Consider the following 25,838-nt stretch of genomic DNA (forward strand, 5'->3'; position numbering starts at 1 on the left):
TCTGAACCATTTAACACAAACTCCCACATATTTTATCCTCGTGTCTGTTATTTTAGGCCCTCATCTATGTATTTTCTTTTAGTTGCCAGTCAAAAGTACCTCATTTTAGAGGCGAGTCTGATAAAAAGCAACTAAAACCACAGGAATAATACGTACACAGCTCTTATCACACTGTGACTACACTTAATATTTTGTTTCCATTTGCTGCCCCCCCAACATTTACCAACTTTACCTCCTCCTTCCCCGCCACCGCCTCCTATGCATATTTTTGTCTGAGCACTCAGTCAACAGGTGCCTGCTCAACAAATGAATGAGAAGTTAGGAGGAAATAAGCCGCATGAACTTTCTTAGGAGGATAGCGTGTTATGTGTTATGCTGTATGTCATGTGCTGTTTTGGTCGCAGACTGCTTCCACGGGCTCTCCATGTGTGAACATTCATCACGGCTCTAGGGCATTCTCTTCTTACAAGGTAGGCGCTATTCTCATTCACCTCCCTCACACAAAGGCAAACAAGATTCTTGGGATCCACTTCCAACTCCTTCAAGTTCCACAGCACATCACAATGCACCGTAGTAGTAAACATGTGGAGGCTGTTCAAGTTCAGCTAATTTAAGGAGCAATCACAAAAAATTTGCCAAAGATGTTTTTATAGCATCTCTTCTAAAATAATTTGGCTTTAAAACATGTCATTTGTATACAGTTCAAGAATACAGTCCTTATGGAAAGGAGTGGCCTCAAAGAGGCCGAGTTTTCGGGAGACCGTTTATTCTCTTGTTCCTCAGCAGGATCTAGGTAGGTTTCCAATTAGGACGAAGATGGAAAATCAGCGACCAGAAGCAAATTTATCCAAGATTTTTGACGGGTCATCTTTACTGCTCATTCAAGGGTTCTACTTTGTAAACTTTTTTTTTCCATGTTAATCAGAAAACACTTAGGGTTTTGCTTCTGGGTTGCTGAGGTCGGGAGCCAAGGCTGCTTTTGTCATTTGAGTACATTTGCGGCTTCCACTTAAAACCTTCTCTGGCCCTCTGGAAAAAACCTCATTTTCTTCTTTTTGCAGGGGAGAGTAAAACTTCACTTACTGTAACATCTCAATTATAATCGATACTAACAAAACATTTCATATATATACAATTTGCAGTACACTTTGGGAGGGATTTAGGGAGGGTAGCAAGGCTCAGGCTATGGTTGAATCTGGGGATAACCACCTATCTAGTAAGTGTCATTTCATTTTTATGGTGCCGACAGTTACTTCCACAGCATACTTCATTACATCTCCCAAACGTAAACGTTGCATGCATCTTCAGGATTTCTTAGGCGATTTTAGATTTATAAATTTACAGCATAAAAAGGGACAAAAGACCCAGATCTGTTGGTCAAATAAAGTCTTCCTCTCACGAGTCTCTCTGCACTGTAAACCTGATACAGATTTCTCTATAGGCTCAAATGGGGAAAACATATGAGAGCAAGAACTGCATCTCAGTTGCCTGCGAGCTCTGCCACGGACTCACCACGTAACTGATTTGGGCGGAGTCACCGACTCTCCTCATTTACACACACTGAATTGATCTAAGCTCCCACAGTTATTGTTGGGCACACAAGACCTCTGCCAATACCTGGTAAACTTTACTGTTTCCATAATTCATTATACTTTTAAGGTCTATTTTCTTTAAGTACCTGGTAAGACTAACAACTATATAGTTTCAGTTGCTCAACCAGTTTTGCTGCCTTTAAAAATATCCCGGAGCAGGCAGTGTTGTCTCAACTCCTATTCCAATTTGTTTTGGTCAAAATTCTGATATTCAGCATCAGGCTGCACTTCACACTCTCTTAATTTCAGAAGCCAGCATTCCTTGTTATTCTTTCTCCCTTATGCGTGAATAATTCCATTTCTCCCTTTGGTATTAACATTTTATTCAGATATTAGAATTCCTTGTTTAGTTATTTAACAAAGCCATGGCTTATCCAGATGTATTACTTACCCCTCTGGGCTTACACATGACGTTTTAAGAATGCCATATAGGTCGTGCCATTTGCAACGACATGGATGGAACTGAGGGTATTATGCCAAGCCAAATAAGTCAGAAAAAGACAACTGTCATACGATCTCACTCATAGGTGGAATTAAAGAAACAAAACAGAGGCTCATAGGGGATGAGAGGAAAAAATAAAACAAGATGAAATCGGAGAGCGAGGCAAACCATGAGACTCTTGATCATGGGAAACAAACTGAGGGCTGCTGGAGGGGTGGGGGTGGAGGGACGGGGTAACTGGGTGATGGACATTAAGGAGGGTACGGGATGTAATGAGCACTGGGTGTATAGGAGACTGATAAATCACTGACCTCTACCTCTGAAACCAATGATATGTTAATTGAATTTAAATGATTTTTAAAAAAGAATGCCATGGGTCATTCCTTGTTATAAATAAAACATTGCTTGAGAAAATTAGGAAAACTAGGTCAGTATCTTCAAGATGCTTTAAAAAGGAAAAGGACTTGGCACTTAATGGGACATATTTCAATCAAATCCAGAGTCCCTTACTTCATGTCCCATGCCTCCCTTGCAGCATTTCTACACATTTTAAATGGCCTGGTAGTTTCTAACAGTAAGCCAAGCATGCTCACCCAACTTGTGTCGCAGACACTGTTTGTTACAATATAGGCAGCAAGCCCTAGTTCATAGTGATGTGCAGAACACACACACACACAACACCATATAAAACAAGAAGCACTTGTGTTAATAGAAGGTTCTTCCAGAATAATTTGTAGCTACACGGAGTGTATCCTTGAATGACACTTCAATGGAGAATCTTCCAAGAGTAAAGAATCTTGGTTTGTGATTGAATGATGACATCCGTATCTACAAGTCAAATGTGAGGTGTTTTAATTAGATGCTTCAACATGTAAATTCCCTAGTCACTCACACTCTTTGGTGAACCTACATGGCCAAGTTAGTCTGCAGCATACCGCAATTGTTTAGATCACATATGACTAATAGTTAAAATCTGTAAATCCCTATTGCCATAAAGTACTATACTCTCTTGTTGCATTAGGCCCAGGGGGGAGGGGGGGCGGCAGCTTTCACATGTACCCCCTGTCTGTCCTGCTTCTCACACAGTACAATATGCACCGTCCAAATCCCAAGACAGAAACAAGTGAAACAAAACAAAACCAAAAACAAAAAAAACCCCCAAACTTCATTAAAAACATTTTATTATAAAAGTGTGCTTTATTATAAGGTAAATTTAAATATAACCAACAATACTGAAAATAATGTAACTGGCATTTACAGCCTTGGTCAGAGTTCTTTATTAAACAGGCATTTGTTTGCTACTCCATGAATAGTTAATAATCAGCTTATGCAACAAGGTATCTTGAAAAAGTGGATAAAGAGTACAGAATGATGAGCCAGGAATCTGGGGGTTCTTTGTGGTTTTTTTTCTTTTTTAACAGACCTGGCTTTTAAAATGAAATCTGAAATAGAAAACAAGTCATCTTCATGTCGTAAGCTCTCTTCCTACAAGAAAGTTTGCAAAATTGTTAAACAGTGTTCTAAAATGTGGTTAAGTTATACTTTACATAATTTTTATATGTACATTACTTGATGAACATTTTAACCATATTTTCATTATATATGTAAGACCATAAACATTCTCTAATAACATCACACTATAAGAGCCACAGAATATTTTTACCCAGGTTTGTATTTCTGTAAAACCTGTTTCCCAAAATGCAATGGGCTCATTTAAAAGTGAACAACTGGTTAGAACTAATCTCTCCAGACACTGGGGTCATGTGGGCCTAGAAATCATGTTAAGAATAATACTGCTTTGGTTAAATGTAATTCATCTTATGTGGCAGAATAATAAACATATTATCAATGAAAATCTATTCAGTTAAGTTCATCCTGCACTTTTGAGTCTACATTAACACAAATGGCAAGGCCTAATTGGATGGGGCAGAAATTCCTTTTATCTTTATATATGGTTTTGCTCATAAAAATTTATTTCTACCACCTTAAAGGAAACCCATGGGAGCAGATGTCTGCAAAGGATCATATTATGTACACCTAGTGAAGAACAGAGAAATACCTGTGGGCATGTTGATAAGGACCCCAAAATATTTTTGGTATAGGAGAGGTCTTTTTTTCCTTTTCTTTCTTTTTTTTTTTTGCATATGTAAGATCTCTGACTTCTAGAAGACAAGTTTAAATAGCATTTAAAAAAACTATTTGTGACATTACATGTCGAACTCAAACTTTTAAAGAGTACAGAGAACTACAAAATGGAAAAAGGAAGCAGATATATGCTTTATGAGGAAACTGTGTCAATGATCTCTCATCTAAAAAAGACTCTTCCCTATTATCATAATGACTACATTGCCTGTCCTTAAAACCACTGGAGTACGGAGGTTACTGACATTATGCCAAAGAAGTCAGAATGTACTTTATTGCAAAAATAGAAAAGGTTTGAAAATTGCATATGATGTGTTCTACCATTTTACCGTAGTCCAAGGCCAGCACATAACTTATCAAGCCAGAAAAACTTGAGAAAACAAAAATGGTTAAAACTGTACTTACTATATATAGTGAGTTGTAAAAAGAATGTGATGCAAGGCTGTCCAGCATGAGTCACTGCCAGGGTCCCTTTTCACGGGCACACTCACTAACACAGCAATCCGGGGAAGTCCAAATGAACACGTATCACCCACGGCAGCATCCTTTAATTATCTTCTTACACACAGATACTTTCAGTATATTACAATCATCTGAATAAATCTTTCACTCAAATCATAATTTTGTGGAGTACAAAGTCATCTCATCAGTATGTCAGTATTTTTTTGACCTACTCTTTAGAAAGTGATGGTAAAGCCTATTGAGTATTAAATCACTACTCTGTTTACGGATACATTGTAAATGTAAAAAAGGAAAAAAACCTGAAATCACAGAAAATGCTTGGCATCTACACAAACACATTCTCAGTGGACTAACCACTACTGTGTAATTTTGTCACTATGGGTCTTGTCCATACTTTTGCTTCATGCAGTGGGTTCAACAATATCCATGTTAGTTCCAAACAGAGCAACTAATTGTTCTTCATAGGTGGCAATGTTCCTTTTCATAATTTCCATGCAAGGTCCCAAAAGCCTTTCAAACGCCTGCACATCCATAGCTAAGAAAAGAGGAGAATAAAAGAAAAACAAATTTAACATTCTTTGCAAATCTGAAAAATTCCAAAGTCATTTACGATGCCCATTCTGCAGGTGTCAATAATGCAATGGTATTTTTAGATATTTATCAAATGCAAGAAAAGGGCGTAAGGATAAAAATGATCCATCTCAGAAAGTAAACAGCCAGTGTTCCCTTGATAATCTGATTGCGCAATGCTAGGTCAGGTGGGAGGCTCCTGGTCTATAGTAAGAAAAAAATGAAGGGCTGTTACGGCAAGGCCTTGGAATTTTAAAATAAATTAGTTTTGATGTCACCACTTCAATAATATGAACTCCTTAAAGGTGGCAAGGGATTTTTTCCTCTACTGTTTTCCCTTCTCAGGGTTTAAAATGCTGTGCTGTAAGGACCCAGGGTTACCTTTTGTAATGTTTACTCGTTTATCCTATTGCTAGTCAATTCAACATGGTGGCCAAAATGCTTTTGTCCACTTCTAAATATATGGGGTCTGTCACTTTCTCTGCCTGTCTCCTGCATTTTTAAGAACTCAATTTGTAATATACACGTGGAAAATAACACACTCTCTACCACAGAAATCCAAATTAAAAAAAATGGTTTTTTTGCCTCTCAAATTTGCAAAGGTGCAAAAGACAATGTTCACAAGAATAGAGGCAGTGGACGTTCTCGTATTGCTGGTAGCATGTAAATTAGGACAGACCAAAAGAGCTGGCAGTATACCTCGAACACCATAGAAAGAAAGCGTACTCCTGAGAACACTGCTAAGGAAAAATCCTATATATGGGAAAAGAGTACATGCACACAGACCCAAAAACTCTCCCCCACCCCCAAAATATGGAGCCCCAACCCCCAAAATATTTGCCAGTGGGAAATGACTGAATAACTTATAATGCGTATGTTTACCTCATATGTTACAATTTGATTAAATGATAAATAAAATGAGCAAGTGCCTACAAAGCTACAGTGAATGAAAAAAAAAGCAGTTGACAAAACTTTAAAACAGAAAACCCATGCAAACAGAAAAAGATGAGAAGGAATTAGAACAGGATCACAGGGTAGTGGTGGTGGTGGTATGGGTGACTGAGTTTTTCCTACCCTTTTCTGTATTTCTCAGATTTTGTTTAATGTGAATAAGTTTGTTATAGAAAAAAATTAACGCGGTTTCACTCACTTCACCTTTACTCTTCCTCCTTCCTGTCTGTACTCAGGAAAATTACCTGTCAGTTTCTACCTACCTTCTCTTTCATCCACGTGTAACACTTGATTAATATCATACGTACTGAAAGCCTTTTAAAAAGCGACTTCTCTAAGAAGTGAATTCTGAAGATGCCTGCAGGTCTGAGAACACAGAGTGGCTAATTACTGCGGAATCAATTTTCTTACAGGGTCCTCTACATGGACTCCTCCTGGGTTTCACTTCTCACTATGCAAGCGGGTTCTTTCTCCTAGATCAGGTCTCAGATGCACATAGAGGTGTTCCAGCTGAACGTGGCATTTGTGATGCTGCATCATTAACAGCTAGACAGCAAAGAAAACCGTCCTGCATTGGAGGAACCCGACCCTCCTTTCCGTAGGACTAGGAGGAGGAAGCGTTCACACAGACCTTCAGGCTTTGCCCACAGACCTTGATGAACGCTATAAAAATACCGTTCTGGCTGGCTTTTCTTTGGGGAACACAAACTTTACTTGAGCGATGAGACCTAAAACTCCATACTCCGAATTCTTTACTAAAACAAGATGTACTCTCACGCCCATACGGAAGAACAAAATAGGTATGAGAAAAAACGGGCTCCCACAAACGGATTCTACAATGCCATGAATCTTGACCTTGTTCTCATTTGTGGGGACCATAAAACTTGGGACCCAGTGCAATCATCGGTACAGCCCCACAAACACATGGAATGCAGGCATCCCAACTGCAAGCAGGAGAGGCACTGTGACTCCTACCTAAACATTTGACAGTCCCGATGGCGTGTGCGGAAGCTGCCCGAGGTTTGTTAGTGACCAGAGCCAGCTCTCCAAAGTACTGTCCCCGAGAACACCGAGCGATTTCCACGGCGCCATTCTCTTCCACTTCTGATTTACCCTGACAAGGTAAGGAAGGGTGTGAGCCTTGACTCCCCTCATGAAGACTCCATTAACCTGAGGGTGAGCATCAGAAAGGAAGCCTGTTGCTCTATGGCTAACATGGATTTTTAAGGACTTGCCAACACTCACCTTCCTTTTCATAGTGATTTTCACTTCACCCGATTCTACGATGAAAAAAGAATCCGCCAAATCTCCCTGTAAGAAGGAAACAAAAACAGCGGGGGGCGGGGGGGAATGCAGATTTCATTGACAGCAATCCTTTTTGCCTCTCGTAGCCCTGAGATCAACCCAGCTCCGTTGTACGGATGATCTGCCCGAAAAGCCAGGGCCCAGAGGAACAAACTATCTCACCGTCTACACTGAGAGGCCGTGATCAACAATTCTAGAGTAAGGAGTTCATTTGTAAAATTACCTGAAATAATAAACTCTCTCCCGCGGCACTTCTTGCTAAACTAGCCAAGGAGATACAGCAAATATGGAAGTAAGAATTTGGCCCCAATTCCAGCCTGTATGACAATGTCCACAGTCAGAGATGGCAGGGCTGTGTCCCAGCACCTCCTGCTCCACCAGCCAATCCCGTGCTCCCCGAGAAGCGCTCAGATGCGCACCCTGTCTCATCCTCTGATAAGCATCAGCATGGTGGCCCGAAGAGGAGAAACTTGAGGAGAAAACCACCAGACTTATCAGGAGGCAATTCATGGGGGCCCTGACCGTGACATTTGTACTGATGCTCCACTCCACCTCGGGGCCTCAAAAAGGCTCCTGAAAGTGTTGCCATTTCTAACTACATCCCTGATTTCCCTTCTTTTTGTTTTTGGGTGAACTCTGCCTTGATTTCCAATGACGCCTCCTGAATTAAATAGTGCAGTACGGATGACATCAAATACTGACTTTTCTGAGCCTCTCAAAGTGATTCTAGAGAAACTTGGGAATTTTAAAACTCTTTAGTACATACAATCCAAGAAACACAGTATCAGAATACATCACCAAAATGTGGAGTCTAGATTTATGTAACAAGGATATTTATAAATGCTTAAAAGACAATACCTAAAAATACTTTCAATAAACCCTAAGATTAATACATATAATCTCCTTTCTCTTATTTTGTATCATAAAAGCTTCCTGTTAAATTTTCAAGTGTTTAAAATCGTAATACGTCTGTTGACTGCTGTGTAATTGTCTTTTCAGATTTTATTTTTAAATAATCTCTACGCACACTGTGGGGCTCGAACTCATAACCCCGAGATCAAGAGTCATGTGTTCTACCAACCAAGTGAGCCAGGCGCCTGATAATTTTGTTTTCAAAGCGTGCTCTAAATGCACGTAGAAGTGACAACACCAGGGTCTGTGGGTTGTGCCAGTGTCGGATCGTAGGTGTGATGGTGTGTAGTGCAATGACACCAGGGGTACCGGGAGAAAGTGGGGGAAGGGCATGGGACCTCTGTATGATCACTGCAATTTACCATGCATCTGTAATTATTTCAAAATAAAAGGCTAAAAAGAATCATGTCAAAAGTGCTCTGTGGTTGGTTATTTTTCAACTTCCATAGTAGAACCTCAGCCTTGTTCTCTAATTTGACTCCACTTCCTTCCAACCCCTGACTATAATCTGTGTGTGCACATGTGTGTACAGGAGAGAGAGACTTGTGATTTACTTGTGTGTCTGCCTTCTAACAATTATTCTTGCCTCAGGCTCACAGACCTTACATCTTATTCCACATATATCAAAAGAAAAGACAATACTTTTAGATTAAAATTATAATACAGCATAAATGTTGTGATACAAAAATCAGAGAACCTTAAAATCTGTTTAAATCATTCGCCCAGGGCTTAGAACTGTAACTAAGAAATATGGGCCCTATCATCCATCTGCTTTATCTGTGAACTCCGACTGTCTTCATAAATCCTACTTCTTGGCAGTTCTGTCGTAACGAAGGTGTGTATTCCTACCCGTTCCAACTGGGATCTCAGAGAAGCATCAGGGGTGAAACAGCACATCAGCCCCCATTGCGTGCCTGGAAGCTAATACAGTACACGGTACAGTGTGTTCCGTTCTTGATTAATTTTATCAGGGAGCAGCCCCAGGAAGCTGCCTCCTGAAAGGCAAAACTGCAGAACTCCCGGCGCAACTTCTGGGTCCATGTTATCTCAAGGAATGCACTCACCTGTTTTTTCTGATTGTCAATGACATCTTATTGTAGATACGTTTAAATTTCATGTCATGTACAAGTAGAAAATTATCCAGAAATCCATCTGATGATTTAATACATATTCATCAGGAGTTAATTATATAAATAAAAATATTCAAATAGCTTAATGGCTGTAAATCAAACCACTTTTAAGAGGTCATTTGGCAGAAGTAATATTCATTTAATCCACCACTACATGCTAATTACAGACACAAATGAAAAATTTATCAAGATCGGCCTCATGGAAGAACCTTTTGGAATATAACCCTAAGCTGAATTACCTAAAAAGCACTATACCTGAGCAATGATTTGTTCTCCATCGTTGTATACTTTGGTGCCTATCACATCCACCACTTTCAGGCGTTCAGAAACCTTCAGTGAAAAAAAGATATGATTAAACAGACTAAACTAAACAGACTAAACTTCTGTTTCAGAAGTTAAAAATTGGTAGCCTAGAGGCCAAATAAATAGAGCACATGGTTTTGTGTGTGTGTTGTATTAAGTGCCAGCATTTTAAAATAGATTTCCCTCAGGTGCACCTGAATTCTCAGCTTCTCATGAACAATCAGGAGCCTCAGCAACCCCCAGCCCACACAAATGGCACACAGCAACAACGGGCTGGGGTTCGGCGACCGCTCTGGCGCTGGCGCCGAGTCTAGCTGACACCCCACCCTGGCTTCCTCTGCTCCCTTACGTTACACCTGCCTAACTCTGAAGGCACGTGCATTTCCAGCCCCTGATCTTTCATGTTAAAAGAGATGCCGCGAGACACGATCAGCTGCCTCATACGCGTTCTGTAACGTGGCCAAAACCTCCACCAGGCGTGTACCGACAACCCAACAGAGAGAAATTTCAGGAGATGAATCAGTGCTAATCCTGAGGCTTGTGGCCCAGACACAGGAAGGTGGGGAAGGCAGGGGAGGAGGAGAGCTGGGACGCGCTAGGTTTGAGATGTCGATTAGACCTGTGAGCGCAAATATCAACCATGCAATTGGATAAATGCGTCTGCCATTTGACAGAGGGACCTGGCCTGGTAATGGCCATTTTAGGAGGCATCAATGTATAAGCAGTGTTTAAAGCCAGGGCATTTGACAAGTTCGCCAAGTGAGTAAGCATAGCCTGAAAACAAAAGAGACCCTGGAATGCCAGTCTGAAGAGGAAAGGAGCAGAGGGGTAAACAGCAAGGTTGACTGGGAAGGAAAAGGCATGCCGTGTTTCGACAAGCTCTCCCTGTAAAGGTGTAACTAGTTACTGCCCACATTTCTATCATTACCTCAGTCTGCTTTTACATCTTTTAAGTTTTTACTTAAATCCCAGTCAGTTAACATACAGTATCATATTAGTTTTCAGGCAGACGATATAGGGATCCGTTACCTCCATACAACACCCGGTGCTCATCACACCAAGTCCCCCCGCCCTCCTTACTCCTCATCCCCTATTTCCCCACCCCCCCAACCCCTCCCCGCCCCGTGACGATCAGTGTGTTCTCTAGAGTCTGTTTCTTGTTTCGTCTCTCTTTACTTTCCCTCTGCTCATCTGTTTTGTTTCTTCAATTACGAGTGAAATCATAGGGTATTTGTCTTTCTCTGACTGACTTATTTCTCCCTTAGCATTATACTCTCCAGCTCCGTCTGTCATAAATGGCAAGATTTCATTCTCTCTTATGGTTGAGTAATATTCCATTGTGTGTATATGTGTGTGTATATACATATATATATGTGTATATACACCTCTTCTTCATCCATTCATCAGTTGACGGACATGTGGGCTATTGCCATAATTTGGTTGTGGTAAATAATGCTGCTATAAACATCGGGACATGTGTATCCCTTTGAATTACTATTTTTGTATTCTTTGGGTAAATATCCATGAAGTCTGCTTTTAGATAAAGACCACATATAAATCTGTTCTAGACACTCACAGGAGTCTATTACTTGTAAAACAAAGCAAAACAAAACATCTGCAGCTACAGGTAGTGAAAGAAATACCATGTTATACAAACACCATCATGTAATCTTTTCAAATAAAAATATTCAAAGAAACTTTCCTCCAGAACTAAATGTTCCAAACAGAACAACTTTTAAAGCAAAATAAAACAAAAGCATAAACATATACTTACTTCCAACGATTTAAGGAATGGCAGTGACTCGATAAAGCTTTCATACATTTTTCTCTTTTTGGCATTATTTTTTACAATTATTCTCCTGAAGGTTACCCTGTCCTAAAGGCAGAATAGCAGATACAAAGACAGTTAAGAGGTAGATTTTATTAGGAAAAAAAGTTTGAAGAGATAGTTTCATTTTAGTCCCAATAAGGAACAAACAATAACTGAAGATTTTGAAATAAAAGTTTAATGTTATTATACTTTTTTCAGGTTTTTTTTATTTCTTCAGGCATAAAATATAGACCCACATAAAATATTACTTTCATTTTTTTTTTAAAAAGGAAACTATTTCCTTTTATTCGGAAGAACTGGCCAACATGTAACTGGGATAAACCCACAAGGTGGTGCTATTGCACCATTAAAAAAGCACTAGCCCTGTTTTCCTCCAGCTTTATTAACATTTAACTGATCTATAACATTGTGTAAAAGTTTAAGGTATACAACATTGCTTTGATACACTTACATATTGAGAAATGATTACCACAAAAGGATTAGTTAATACTGGTATCACCTCACATAATTACCCTTTCTTTTTTGTAAGGAGAACATTTGAGACTCCCTTTGCAACTTTCAAGGGTACAATGTTAATGATAATTACCATGCTGTTCATTCAATCCCCAGAACTCATTCACCTTGTAACTGGAAGTTTCCACCCTCTGACCACCATCTCCCCATCTCTCCCACCCTCGGCCCCTGGAAGCCACCACTGCACTCCGTGTCTCTTGAGTTCAAGCTAACACAAGTTCTTTTACTGTGGATAACATCCCCAGGATATCCAAAATCAAGTCAGCGGACCATGACCAGCATTTTTTTAAACTGAGTTATTATGGACCTATAACATTATATTAGTTTCGGGTGTACAAAATTTGGCATTCATATATATTGAGAAATGATCACCACAATAAGTCTGGTTAACACTCATCACCATACATAGTTACAAATTCTTTTTTTCTAGTGGTGAGAACTTTTAAGCTCTACACTCTTAGCAACTTTCAAATATAGCATGAACTACAGTGGCCGTGGTGGACAGGACATCACAGGTCTTATTTATTTTATAACTGGAAGTTGGTACCTTTTGACCCCCTTCACCCATGACCAGCATTTTTGTAAAAAATAAAGAATGGAAAATCTCAGCATGCACACCTTTTAGTAAAGTGTTGTTTAGTTATTTATTTCAGTTATACACAAGGACACATAAATAAACACAGTAATATACTGGTAAATATACTGGTTGTGATCTTTCCAAATGGACATCTAAATGTGGGTTGCAGGAAAAAAATGCATGAAAAACACTTGAATTTTTTAATCATAAAGCAATTATAATGAGCTCTTGAAAAAATTATGTACGCTAGGTTATCACATCCACATTATGTCAGAGTTTTTTTTTTTTAAATGTGCATAGAGGAACTACAACTTTCTTGAATATCAGAGTCAAATGCCAGTGTTTATCATTCTCAGGGTTCTCCAACATTCCTCTGTTTATACTACTTAACCTCAAAGATACAGAACTCAATTAGGAAACTCGGGAAAATTTTAAAGATAACAAACAGCTCAAAAAATTGTTTTCCTACAAACTTTATTTTGAAAAAATCCCGGTAAGGTATTATTTATAATGGTTCTTAGTTAAGAGCCCCCAGAATTACACTGGTTTGTCATATACTGATCAACAATTACACCACTTTAATATCCAATAAAACTGCGATATGTTCATTAATTATTAAATTACTGTCCGACACAGTGAGGCTGAATTTAGCTGAATTGGCGGGATGGAGGAAAATGCCAGCGTGGATGTAAGTCTCTAGGAAAGCAAACATCCTGTTCCCCAATTTAGTTTATTACAATTTGACAAGGGCTGTAATTTGGAGTTGTAATCCTAATAACTTTTTTAAAAGAGAAAAATGCGCAAGATAATTAGTAAAATTATTGAAATAATTTCCAAGCTTGGGTCTGCATCAGAATCAGCTATAGCATTAAAAAAACTGTTCTCAGACCCCATACTTCAATGACTCGAACAATGTCTGCGTGTAGGGCTCACTAACCTATAGGTCATAAAAGCTCCCCAAGTGATTCTGATCTATAATCAGGTTTGGGCACTGGCTGCAACACCATTTTATGGACAGAGTTTATTGCAAAACAGAGACGACGAGAAATAGTTTAGTGATTAAAAATTAACCACAATGAGGTATTTGTCTTGGGAAAAACTGTGTTAGTGGCCCACCTCTTCACACCCACTGTGACATATAATTAAAATCCACAAAGTCCCATTTCAAATGTTTTCATCCTAGTCATTTCAATAATTGCCCTGAATCATCGGCAGGTTCACGCACATCAGTTAACCCTTAAGGCTAACAGTGACCAAGTACTATTTACAAAGTTAGACTAGTCTAACAAAGGACTTTTCTCTTGGGATCTGCTTATCTTTCTACCTGCATTTATATGACAGAGCTCCAATGTGCTGGCCTTAAAAGAAAAACATCTTTTCTACTCGACTTTCCCTGGAAAGGGGACAGTTCAGTAAGTGGCTCTTAAAAAATATATTTGAAGAATTAAGTGATAGGTTAATTCTAATTTTTAAAAAGTTCCTGCACTTAGGCACATACCCCAAGGTGATCATCACAAACTGCCCACCTGAATAACATGCACAGATAAGTAAAAATCTCTGAAAATGCTAAATCCTTCTTGATGGCTTAAGTATCACACACACTGGGAAATGCTGGGCCTTGGTACCCAGTTTAAGGTTTCTGCCAGGGCTGCAAATTATGAGTACTCAGAGGGGCCAGCCTGCTACACGTGTGATCTTGTTCCAAGGATGTGCGGGAGGCAGCTTCCGGACCGCGCACCCCTCTGACCCTGGCTGGCAACCTCATTCGAATGACCGAACTTTCAGCGGATGCCTTCCTTAATGGAACAGGTCACAGAGGACTCTAGAAGGAGCCAACCACTCTGATAACTGGCAAACAGGTCCTATGGACCTAGCCCAGTCTGGTTTGGGGTTTCTACTTTGCTGGCTTTGGGTATTCAAATCTTTAACAGTCCTGAAAACACGCCAGACCACGACGGGTTTCTTCTCGTGTGAAACAATTTCAAATTTTCTTGTACAACTTAAAAGTGACTCATCACATTTTTACCACGGCAACAGTAACTGCCTGATTCTAATAAGAAGAAATGTGCAGTATGTATGGTTTCTCTGAGCAAGAGATTTTTATCAGCTGAACGAACTTCAGAGTTAAATGGCTGAGTCGACAGGGAGTAACGGGTTACTTATGTAAAGCTACATACGGTCCTTGGGAGCCGGATTGCAAACAGACATCCTATTCTCTCAATCTCTTCTCCTTCCACAAAAGGATTTTTGAGAGAACTAATCTAATAAATACATGTCAAAACTAGAGAGTGGGCCGTTTTCAACAATTTAAAAAGAAAATACAAGCACTGCAAACATGTCCTAAAATCAGCATTGCTTAAAGTGTGCTCTGGGCAGAACAGCACTGGGGTCTCCTGGGAGCTTATGAGAAATGCAAAATCATATGCCTCATTCCAGATCCAGTGAATCAGGATCTGCATTTTAACTATATTCCCAGGTAATCCGTAAGCACATCGGAGACCTCCTAGAATCAGCTACTCTGCATCCTGATATCACGTATGAAAAGAATCTCCCTTCCCACCTCACCTCAAACCAACTTTTAAGTCTTACAGAAATATCACCATTAACAAATTTATTTTAAAAGCCCAGGTCCCACCCCGGCAGGGTCTGATTAAATTGGTCTGTGGTGGAGCCTCAGCAAGAGGAATTTTTTTTAACATTTCCACCCCCCTCCCCCACCGTCAAGTAATTCTGATGTGTGTCCAGGTGAGAAACAGAGGCATCAGGTATTTTGATGCTACCCAGCTGCTTTTCGAGGCAAAGCTGTTACCACTTTAAAGCACACCAAGAGAACCTGTTTATGGAGGCTTCTCAAACTCTAGCTAGCATGCATCCGAGTCACGTGGTGGGTTTGCTCAAGCACAGATCACTGTGCCCCATCTCAAGAGCTTCTGATTCGGGGGACCCAAATCAGTAAGGGGGCGGGGCCAGAATTTGCATTTCCAGCAAAGTGCCCAGGTGACATAGGTTCTCCTGGTCCGGGGACCACACCTGGGGAAGCACAGATCATGTCATACCCCAGAAAGCTACCTGAAAAAACAGCGCTGGAGGCCTTGTTCATTTGTCTGGGTGGCTGGTTTTTAACGGTGGGTAAAAGAGGAGCATTTCGGATCTGAGTCTCTTTCCCAGGACCAGTAGGTTAAGCTCCTGACTTCACTGGGAAAGAACATGAAGATTTAACCCAGTGCCCAGAAGTGCAGCACCCAGTGGCTGCTTAATAATCACCCCAGTGACCAAGGAGGATCGCAAAGAAATCCACCTATTAGAACCAAAAGACTCTACCTGCCTGGCTTTCATCATAACAGTTTTCATAAATAACACTCGGGTGAAATAAATCTCTCACTCACCAAACCCCACAGAGCACCAGGAGAGGTAGCAGTGATTGTAGCTGCTCTGGGCGTATTGTACATTAAGGCCAGTTCACCGAAACTCCCGCGGTTATCGTAATTCCCCACACACCTTCCGACACCATCGCATTTCACATAGATATCAAATGTTCCTCTGTTGGACAGATGAAAAAGAAGAGATAAAAGTAACTCAAGTCAAATCTCATGACAATAGAACATCATTTCGGAGAAGAGCCGTGTGCGATGAAATCGCCTTTCCAGCTTCCCGTTCTCTGATGACAAGTAGTAAAAGGACGTTGATATGTGCCAGAGAAAACATCCGTGCCAGACAAGCGGGAAGACACCATCAGCTAGACTGCAGTAGGGACCAGACATGTGCCTGCTGGGGGAAAATGAGACCGAACGATAAAAGTTTCTAATAAAATAAATGATAAAATGAGACTCCAACCGAACAGAATATGCACAGACATCCTTCTGAAGCAGCTGACTGCAATCATCTCTGAGTGTAAGAACAGTGAAGGATGTTTTAGTTTTTGTGTCTAAAGAGAACACGTATTACTCTTGAAATCAGAAGAAGATAACTTTTTTTTAAAAGAACAGAGCTCTAACAATTTGGTCAGCCCTACTATACAGCACTTACAAGGCTCTTGTATCATCTAAGGAAGGGGCCAGCAGAGCAAGGCCCCGGACTGGCTGCCTGCTTTCATGAATAAAGTTTTACCAGAACACAAACACACGGGTTTGCCTGCACCTTCTTGATGGCTCATCTGTATGTACCACAGTAGCAGAGCCAAGCAGCTGAGACCACATGGCCTCAAAGCCTAAAGAGTTTACTGTGGCTCTTTACATCATCTGGGGCTTTACTGCAGACTGACCCCCAAGCTAGAGCAAAATGTAGTAGAAATTCAGACTGAATATCTGATCCTGGTCTTTTTGAAGGTCTTTTTATTTTGTGCTTATCTTTTATTTGGGTTCATGTTCTAGGCAAGCAGCCCTCCGTCTGCCTGGCGCTGTCCTACACATTTCACAGACCCTGTATCTACAGAACTACATTCTTCCTGCAGACGACACTCTTCCCATACACTGTGTTTTATCAGAGAACACGGCTTCAAGTCTTGCTGAAACACCTGGGAGCACAGACAGCAGAAATTCTTTGGCTTTATTCTGTTGGCTAAACCCCTAACAAAGACAAAAAAGGGAGAGCTTTTAAGATTAGGAAAGGATTATGAATGGTAAAGATAAAACAAAAGCAAAAAACAAGATACTACACAAACACTAACAAATAAGAGAATAAATGGCTTGATGTTCATGGATAGAAGGGCTTTTCAAGGATACCTTCTAGAATGGGTTTCATGACTATTTTTCAAGTACAGACTAATTCTTCTATTAACACTATTTACACTTTAGCACCAAAACCATTTTATACATTTTCTACTTTGAACAGAATAAAGTACACAACAAATGTGCTGATGAGAAGTAAAATGAGCCTCCAGTCCAGCTGCCAGCACATGGTCTAAAGCCTGTACCACCTTCTCATACACATTTCTCTCCGATAACGTGAAGCGTGGGGCAGAGTGGAGCCACAGAAAGACCACGAACAGTGGCCAAGAGACCGGATGCCGAGCTGGCTGACCTTCACCGACTCCTGTCACTTCTGTGCGCCTGGGAGTTTTCATCTGTCAAGTGGCTGATTAGGATCTAAGTGAACCAGGAAATGTAATGGGGTTTTTAACCGTATTTCGGTTTGCCATATACCCTACAGTTAAATACAGTGTAACAGCTAAGTGAATTTCTGAGGTGTTTCACTGATGAAAGCTGTTAAGGATACAAAAATCAAGACTTTAATTTATACATGAAATAAATGGGTCTGTTCTAAAATCAGAGAGCTCACCCCACCCCAGCCCTCGACAATGGCTCTACAGGTCACCACGGCATTAAGACAAGGAAATGGAGGAGTCGGTGAGAGCCCTCCACGCAGAGAGCGTGCATGACTGCTGATATAGGAGAGATGCCAACCACAGAGCCAAGTCAAGAAATGAGGCTGTGCAGACAGATGGGGTGTGATTTTCCACAAGGCTATGAGCTGAGCACAACTCTACCCAGAGAAGCAAATGCAACCCAATGAATCCGGCCAGGCTGAGAGATGACCTGTGTGGCCCCCAAAACGGGAGGGGCAGTTCAGCATCACTTTACCAAAGTGAGGAAATATAGCCTCCGTTCAGACTGCTCCCCCAAGTACAGTTAGGGCTCTTACCTAATTACTGCTTAAAGCACGCTCTTCTTTGACAAAGTGAAGATGTTTTCTGAAATTACATTTTCAATATGAATGCCCACCTTCTCATTTAAATAAAATAATCTCTCTACGGTGTTTTAAAATAACATCTCTATGTTTTTAATGCACAAGAATGCAAAAACAATTTCTGGAAAGAACATAAACTACCCTCTCTACCATGTGCATGTTTTACTTTATCGTTAATAAAAAAAGAACAGATTGAGTTATATGATTCAACACCCCAGATGCTGTGCTCTGCCTCCCTCCTAAGTGTAACAGGCATCCTCTCAAGCCAAAGTTAATAAGTGAAGCAGCTCACAGTAAATGACTGAGATTTATAGATTTAACTAACCAAAACCATCCATTCTTCTATAAACTAGGCCTCTTTTCATGATCTAATGTGGTTTCACCACACGTATTCACAGCAGGCTTCCAGGGCATATTATGGAGTAACAAGAACAAAGAGGTAACAGCCACTATCGAATATTAAAGAGGTAACAGCAACTATCAAATATTAATTTGCCAGTTGTTATAAGAACCGCTGAGAATTTATACAGAAGGGTCATTACATTTCAGCAGTGAGGTTATGCAAAACTTACCTATCAATCACGTAGAAGTTGTCACCATCATCACCTTGATCAATTACATGCTCCCCTTCTTTGACCAGTTTTTCAAACATGGCATCTAACACTTGAGACATCTGCTCCTATTTTTTTAAAAAGAAAAGATACAATCCTTATGTTTGTCTACAATATCTTCCTTTAACTAACCGTAATTGGCTTTATATTTCTGTGAACCAGCTCGAAGAAACAGAAATATCATCACTGCCACTAAATCTTGTCAAAAAAAGAAAAAGTACACAGCACAGTTGTTCTCGCCACCTAACAAATGAGATGATTATGTATTTCCTTTCATCTTCAGTACCTGAAAGTAATTATAATTAGCTACTTCAGAATATTTCAGCACAATGATCACCACTGTAATATATTGAAAAACAAACCACCAAACACCATATACCTTACACATGAAATAGAACCTTGGCAACTAAAATGACCAGGTTCGTAAAGAACGACTGCAAATGCCTTTTAAAGACTGTTTTTAAAACTTCCCTGTGTTTAGTCATCACTAGAACTAAATACTTAGTGAATTCAAATTCTGGCTCCAATCTTGTTTGGTTTTAGCACCAAAAACAAAAACACATAACAGAAAAACAACATAGGCAAATCCAAAATTGACTATGGCAAATTTGTTATCACTGTTCTTTACCACTATAGTTCTCTTCAAGAAGCAACCATTTACCTCCGTAGGACAGATTTATTAACACTGAAGCCAGAAACGTCAAACCTGTCCTTCAACTACCTAAACTACATGAAATTTTTATTCTGCTCAAGGGTGGCTGACAAGGCTTAAGGATAAACTTCAGCTAGTGAGAATAAACTAGAAGGTGAAGAAATCTTTCCTCAGAACAACTACAGGAACAATTCAAAGACCCTCAGACAAAAGGGCTGTTTCTCAAACTGGGTTTTGTGGAACCCAGGGACTTTGTGGAAGTGCTTCAGTGATTGATTCTGTAAACCACTGATTTAACTGCCTCCTCAAAGTGTATCTGAGCCATTAAATATTGAAACTAATGGAAACCAAGGTGCTCAGATGAATTATATATAGTTTTTTCGTGAGGTTAAATTTCTCATAAAATTAACTATGGTTAAGTGAACAATTCAGTGGCCAAAAAGTTGTGCAACCACCACTTCTTAGTTTCCAAACATTTGCATCGCCCCAAAAAGAAGCCCTATGCCCACTAAGCAGTCACTTCGCTATTCTCCCCTCACTGGCCCCTGGCAACACCTACCTGTTTTCTATCTCTATGGATTCCCCTAATCTGGATATTTCCTACAATGCAATCATACAATGTGTCCTGTTGCTTCTGCCTTATTTCACTCAGCATAAGGTTTTCGAGGTTCATCCTTGTTCTGGATATATCCTACTTTATTCCTCTTTTACGGATGAATAATATTCCACTGTAAATATACCACATTTTGTTTATCCATTCATCTGTCAATGAACACTTGGATTGTTTTGCTTTTGGCTACTGTGAATAGTGGGGCTACTGAACATTCATATTCAAGTATTTGTTTGAATATTTATGTCAATTCTTCTGGCTTATACCAAGGAGTGGAACTACTAAGTCATATGGTAATTCTAGAACTTTTTGAGCAACTGCCAAGCTGTTTTCCACAGTGCCTAAACCATTTTCTTTCCCACGAGCAAAGTACTAGGGTTTCAATTTCTCCACATCCTCGCCAACACTTGTTATTTTCCCTTCTTAAAAAAAAAAATTATACCCACCCTAGTAGTGCTGGGCTGGTATTTCATTGTGGTTTCGGGATTGGCATCTCCCTAATGACTAGCTATGTTGAGAATATTTGCATGTGTTTATTGGTCATTTGTATATCTTTTTTGGAGAAATGTCTATTCAAGTATTTTGCCTAATTTTAAGTTGGGTTATTTTGTTATTGAGTTATAAGAGTTCTTTATATATTTTTGGATATTTGGCCATTATATATATATGATTTGCAACTATTTTCTCCCATTCGGTAGAATGTCTTTCACTTTTTTCAATAATGTCCTTTGATGCACAAATTTTTTTATTTTTTATGAAGTCCAATTTCTTTCTTTTCATATTCTTGTCTTTGGAGTGCACCTAAGAATCCACTGCTAAATAAATTCAAGGTCATGAAGATTTACCCTTGTGTTTTCTTCTAAGAGTTTTTATAGTTTGGGAGCTTACATTTAGGTCTTGGATCCATTTTCAGTTAATTTTTGTGTACAGTGTAAACCACAAGTTGGTTTCTGTGTGTGTGGGATATCCAGTTGTCCCAGCACCATTTGTTGAAGGGACTATTCTTTCACCATTGAATGGTCTTGGCACGCTCATCAAAAATCAAATGGATATCAAATCAAATGTATAGGTTTGTTTCTAGAGCTCAATTTTATTCCACTATTCTATGTGTCTACCCAGGCCAGTAACACATTGTTTTTATTCCTGGAGCTCTGCAGTATAGGTTTTTTTTTTTTTTTTTTAAGATTTATTTATTTTAGAGAGAAAGGGGGAGAGGGGCAGAGGGAGAGAATCTCAAGCAGACTCCCTGTTGAGCATGGGGCTCGATCTCACAACCCTGAAATCATGACCTGAGCTAAAACCAAGAGTGGTATGCTTAAGTGTCTGAGCCACCCAGGTGCCCCTGTAGCAAAAGTTTTAAAATTGGCAAGTGTGAGTCCTCCAACTTTGCTCTTCTTTTGCAATATTATTTTGATGATGTGGGCCCTCCTTGGTTATGTATACGAATTTAATAAATGATACAACAGCAAAATGTTAATGTGTTTTCCTGGTTTAGCTTTATAATACATAAATATTACCAATTTAAACTTTTATAAAATCAAAAATCATACTGACACAAATAATTTTTGTAAAGCTTTTTTATTTTTTATTTGACAGAGAGAGAGAACACAAGCACAGGGAGTGGCAGGCGGAGGGAGAAGCAGGCTCCCTGCTCAGCAGGGAGCCCGATGTGGGGCTCGATCCCAGGACCCTGGGACCATGACCTGAGCTGAAGGCAGATGCTTAACCAACTGAGCCACCCAGGCACCTCCCAGACACAATTTTTATTTTTTTATTTATTTTTTAAAGATTTTTATTTATTTATTTGACAGAGAGAGATAGAGCAGGAACACAAGCAGGGGGAGTGGGAGAGGGAGAAGCAGGCTCCCCGCTCAGTAGGGAGCCCGATGCGGGGCTCGATCCCAGGACCCTGGGATCATGACCTGAGCTGAAGGCAGGCGCTTAACGACTGAGCCACCCAGGCGCCCACAAATAATTTTTAAAAAGAATACAGAACCTCTACAAATACAGATATATTGCTAAGTAAAAAGAAGAACGGGGCAGGACACCATGGAGAGTTTGCTGCCACTGAAATTTAAAAAAAAACATCATACTGCTCTGTACAAAGCATAACCCTGGAAAAATACCCATGAGAATGCTCAAAACACGTGGCTCCTGAGAAGCTGGGGTGTGAGGGAGATTTTCTCTCCCCGACTACTCTTTAGTTTTTTTTGGATTTTTATAAATTGTGTATGCAAACAGACTTAGAACTTTTAATTAAAAAACCCGAGCTCTCCATTTGAACAGAGAATATACTACTGCATCTTCCCGTGAGCTAAGCAAAGCTTGTGGAGGAACATGGGGGTGGGTCCTGCAGGAAGGGGTTTTCATCCCCTCCCTCAGTCCCTGTGTGAGCTCTGACACCTACTTGTGAAACAGGAGCCCCTGCAAAAGATGAAGCCAGTGTGGCAGTGCTGTCTGGATGTCTGGCTAATTGGCCCCATGGGGACCATTTTATCCAAATGAGTTCATCAACCAGGCAGCATATGGTCACCCATCAAAATTATGAAGTTTGATTAAATGTTTTACTAATATTTTGCTGCACTTACTATTTATATTCCAACTCTTTTAGTCCAGATGGAGAGAGAATATCAGCTTTATTGATTAGCTCTTTCTCTAAATGTCAAATGGAGAAAAAAAAATGAAATACACTGCTCTAGAAAATTTTTTGGTTGTCTTGGTATTTAGCTGCATTTTAAAACATGATAAAGCTTAGGAATTCACACATAATATACAAAAAAAGTATTTCCTGGTAAAATACAGAACAATCATTTCTTCTAGAACTTCTCACTGTGACAGGTGTCTATTCTAATCAATCAAAATGCAATTTCCCCATAATTATGCACAGAGTGAAAAGAACTTAGGAAATATTTAATATGCAGAGGCTTATCCCAGTGACTGACAACTACAGTAGGAAATCTACATCTTATTCTACAGAAAGCAAATTAGAGCTCGATGAAAGGTCTCTAACTTCAAAAATAACAATTTACTCTCCATTAATGAAAGAACCTATCATGGAGCATAGGAAAGTTATTTCAGTTTGCCTCAAATTAGAAATATTTCAGAAGAAAAATGGCCTACTGAGTCGAGCATTAAAATATTCATGAAAAGGATATCTTCAAAGAGATTAATAATTATAAATGCTGTGCTCAAACACAGGAATATACAGCCCTCCCAGGAAAGATTTCGGAGGCCTAGGAGGTGCCAGATTTCCAAGTTTACCAACGACATCAGGGAATTCAGATGGGATAGTACGTAAAAGGCCAGGATCATTCTTCTTCCTAGTTAGTATTTACTGCTTCCTTCCTCCTCCAAATCTTCCCGTTTCAGAAAAAGGTACCAGCTCGTGTTCATTCCAGCGAGACAGTGGGAGTCATCCTAGACCCTTTCCAACAGGTCACAAACCGTTCGGTCCCTAAAAAGTGCCAACTTCTGCTAATCTTGAATAGTTTATGAAACCGTCCCCTTGCCCTCTTCCCTAAGCCCATTTCCCGCCTTTCTACCTTCCGTCCTGCCACTGCAGCGACCTCAGACACATTTGACTGTTCATTTCTCTGCTTAGGATGTTTCGATGGTGACTTCCCCCTGCCTCCAGTACGTGGCCGACACTACAGGGCGCATTCTGGAAGGGCCCCTGATGACACAGCACACCCGTATCTGAGCTCTCGCCACCAGTGTCCGCTGGTGCAGGCTCCTGTGGAACCACTCTCCTTCCTACTCACTCTCTGCAGCTCAGCTCGCGTGGCCTCCCCAGCTCCCTGAATCCCCAGGTGGGGCCGAGGGACCCTCTCCTCAGTGTCCTGACTCCATCACAGCATGGACCATGTTGTACAAAACTGCTTTTGAATCCCTCATCAAATTATAAATTCCAAGAAGACAAGAGCCATGTCTGAGTATTTCTGCGGCGTCCCTAAAAAGGCTTTACATGGACTTCGGAGCACAGTGAGCAGTCTGGGCATCAAAGTGAAAGGAGATGTTGTATAGCAGGTTATTGGAGTTGAATATGTAATTCACTTTAAATGCATCCGGGTATTGTAAAAAAAAAATATGTATCGTGAAACACTAGAAGACTGTTTAAAACATGAGCTTAACCTAAAATCTTCAATCTGCCATGTTTGGGGAGGTTTTTATTTATTCTAGGTAGTAATCTGTTGAGAAAAATAAAGTTTTACTCATCTATATTTTGCATCATTTCCAGAAATGTAGGGAAATAAATCAAGATAGCTTGAGCTCACATTTTTAAAAAAAACATCTTTTGGAAACAACTATGTAAATATATTTGCTTCTTCCCTATAAAATACTCAATAATGACAATTCATGAATTTGCTAACTTCGTGAACTGGCTTCTTCTCCCCCGCCTCCCCAAGAACTGGCTTTTAAAATACATATATTGAAGACCTTCAACACAGCAGCAAAAAAAGGCTAAAAAAATTTACTATTTGGGGTGCCTGGGTGGCTCAGTTGGTTAAGCATCTGCCTTCAGCTCAGATCATGATATCAGGGTCCAGGGACCAAGTCCCGCTTGGGGTTTCTTGCTCAGCGGGGAGCCTGCTTCTTCCTCTGCCGCTCCCCCCGGCTTAGGCTCTTGCTCTCCCTCTGTCTCTGAAATAAATAAATAAAATCTTTAAAAAAATAAATAAGGGGAGCCTGGGTGGCTCAGTCGTTAAGCATCTGCCTTTAAGCGTCTGCCTTCAGCTTGGGTCATGATCCCAGCTTCCTGGGATCAAGCCCCACATCAGGCTCCCTGCTCGGGAAGCCTGCTTCTCCCTCTCCCACTCCCCCTGCTTGTGTTCCCTCTCTCACTCTCTCTCTCTGTCAAATAAATAAATAAAATTTTTAAAAGAAAATTTACTGTTTATAAAAATCACCACTTTAATTAGGTAAAGCTGTTCCTGGCCAGAATATACTAGTGAAAGCTTTTTAAAAATTATTTTAAATGCATCCAAAATTTTCACAGTGCTTTTAAAAGAGTTAAAGGTGAAATGGCAAGAAAGGAGGAGACAGAACAGGCAGCGGCATCTCCGGAAAACACGCCTGGCAGCCATCCGACGCCCGTCTATTTATCACTGGGCACAGGGGCACCGGAGAGCACCACACAGTCACTGCTGGAGCACTGAAATATGGCTTCGATTCAACAGGAAAGTATGCACACAGAGGAACACGCGGTAGTCACCCAAATCCAGAGCTGGAGCACTTCGCGGCCGGCGCTCATCCTCGCTACAGGAAGCGTGGCTGGGGGCCAGGACCCCGGCCTCACCTGAGAGCCGGTGAGAAATGCAGACTCTCAGGCTCCACCACACATCTACTGAACCAGACTCTGCCTTCTGAACAAGATCCTCTGGTGACAGACAGACACAGGAAAGTAAGAGAAGCCCTGCTTCTGGTGAGCTCTGAAACTCTCCCAAGTAAATTTCTAGTTGAAAAATAGAGAAATCTCCTTAGCTGAAGCCTACCCCTAAGGGTAAAACTGAGCATTAATTTTACAGCTGTCCTCTCTGTGTATCTGGAGGA

At 40.4% G+C, this 25,838-nt stretch overlaps 1 protein-coding gene across 2 annotated transcripts in view; it reads right to left on the reverse strand.

The window, feature by feature from the left end:
• Positions 1-3,198: 3,198 nt before the first annotated feature.
• The window catches only part of PRKAR2B (protein kinase cAMP-dependent type II regulatory subunit beta), an 83,389-nt gene continuing 60,749 nt past the window's right edge, over positions 3,199-25,838 (reverse strand). Inside the window, exons 5-12 of one of the 2 annotated variants that reach the window (XR_003208517.2) lie at positions 18,988-19,094; positions 16,117-16,270; positions 11,584-11,685; positions 9,762-9,836; positions 7,405-7,470; positions 7,135-7,273; positions 4,582-5,173; positions 3,199-3,519 (exon numbers count right to left, since the gene is read on the reverse strand). Coding sequence is in view for 1 of the 2 variants with exons in the window: in XM_025872654.2 (XP_025728439.1) it covers positions 5,040-5,173; positions 7,135-7,273; positions 7,405-7,470; positions 9,762-9,836; positions 11,584-11,685; positions 16,117-16,270; positions 18,988-19,094 (777 nt within the window). In the remaining variant the exon portion in view is untranslated. Of the gene's footprint in view, positions 5,174-7,134; positions 7,274-7,404; positions 7,471-9,761; positions 9,837-11,583; positions 11,686-16,116; positions 16,271-18,987; positions 19,095-25,838 lie in introns of both variants that reach the window. The other variant, XM_025872654.2, reaches the window with a different exon arrangement.

This window comes from Callorhinus ursinus, unplaced genomic scaffold (genome assembly GCF_003265705.2).
Source record: "Callorhinus ursinus isolate GAN/ISIS: 27379988/994484 unplaced genomic scaffold, GSC_fseal_2.0 scaffold12, whole genome shotgun sequence".
In the NCBI taxonomy this organism is placed as follows: domain Eukaryota; kingdom Metazoa; phylum Chordata; class Mammalia; order Carnivora; family Otariidae; genus Callorhinus; species Callorhinus ursinus.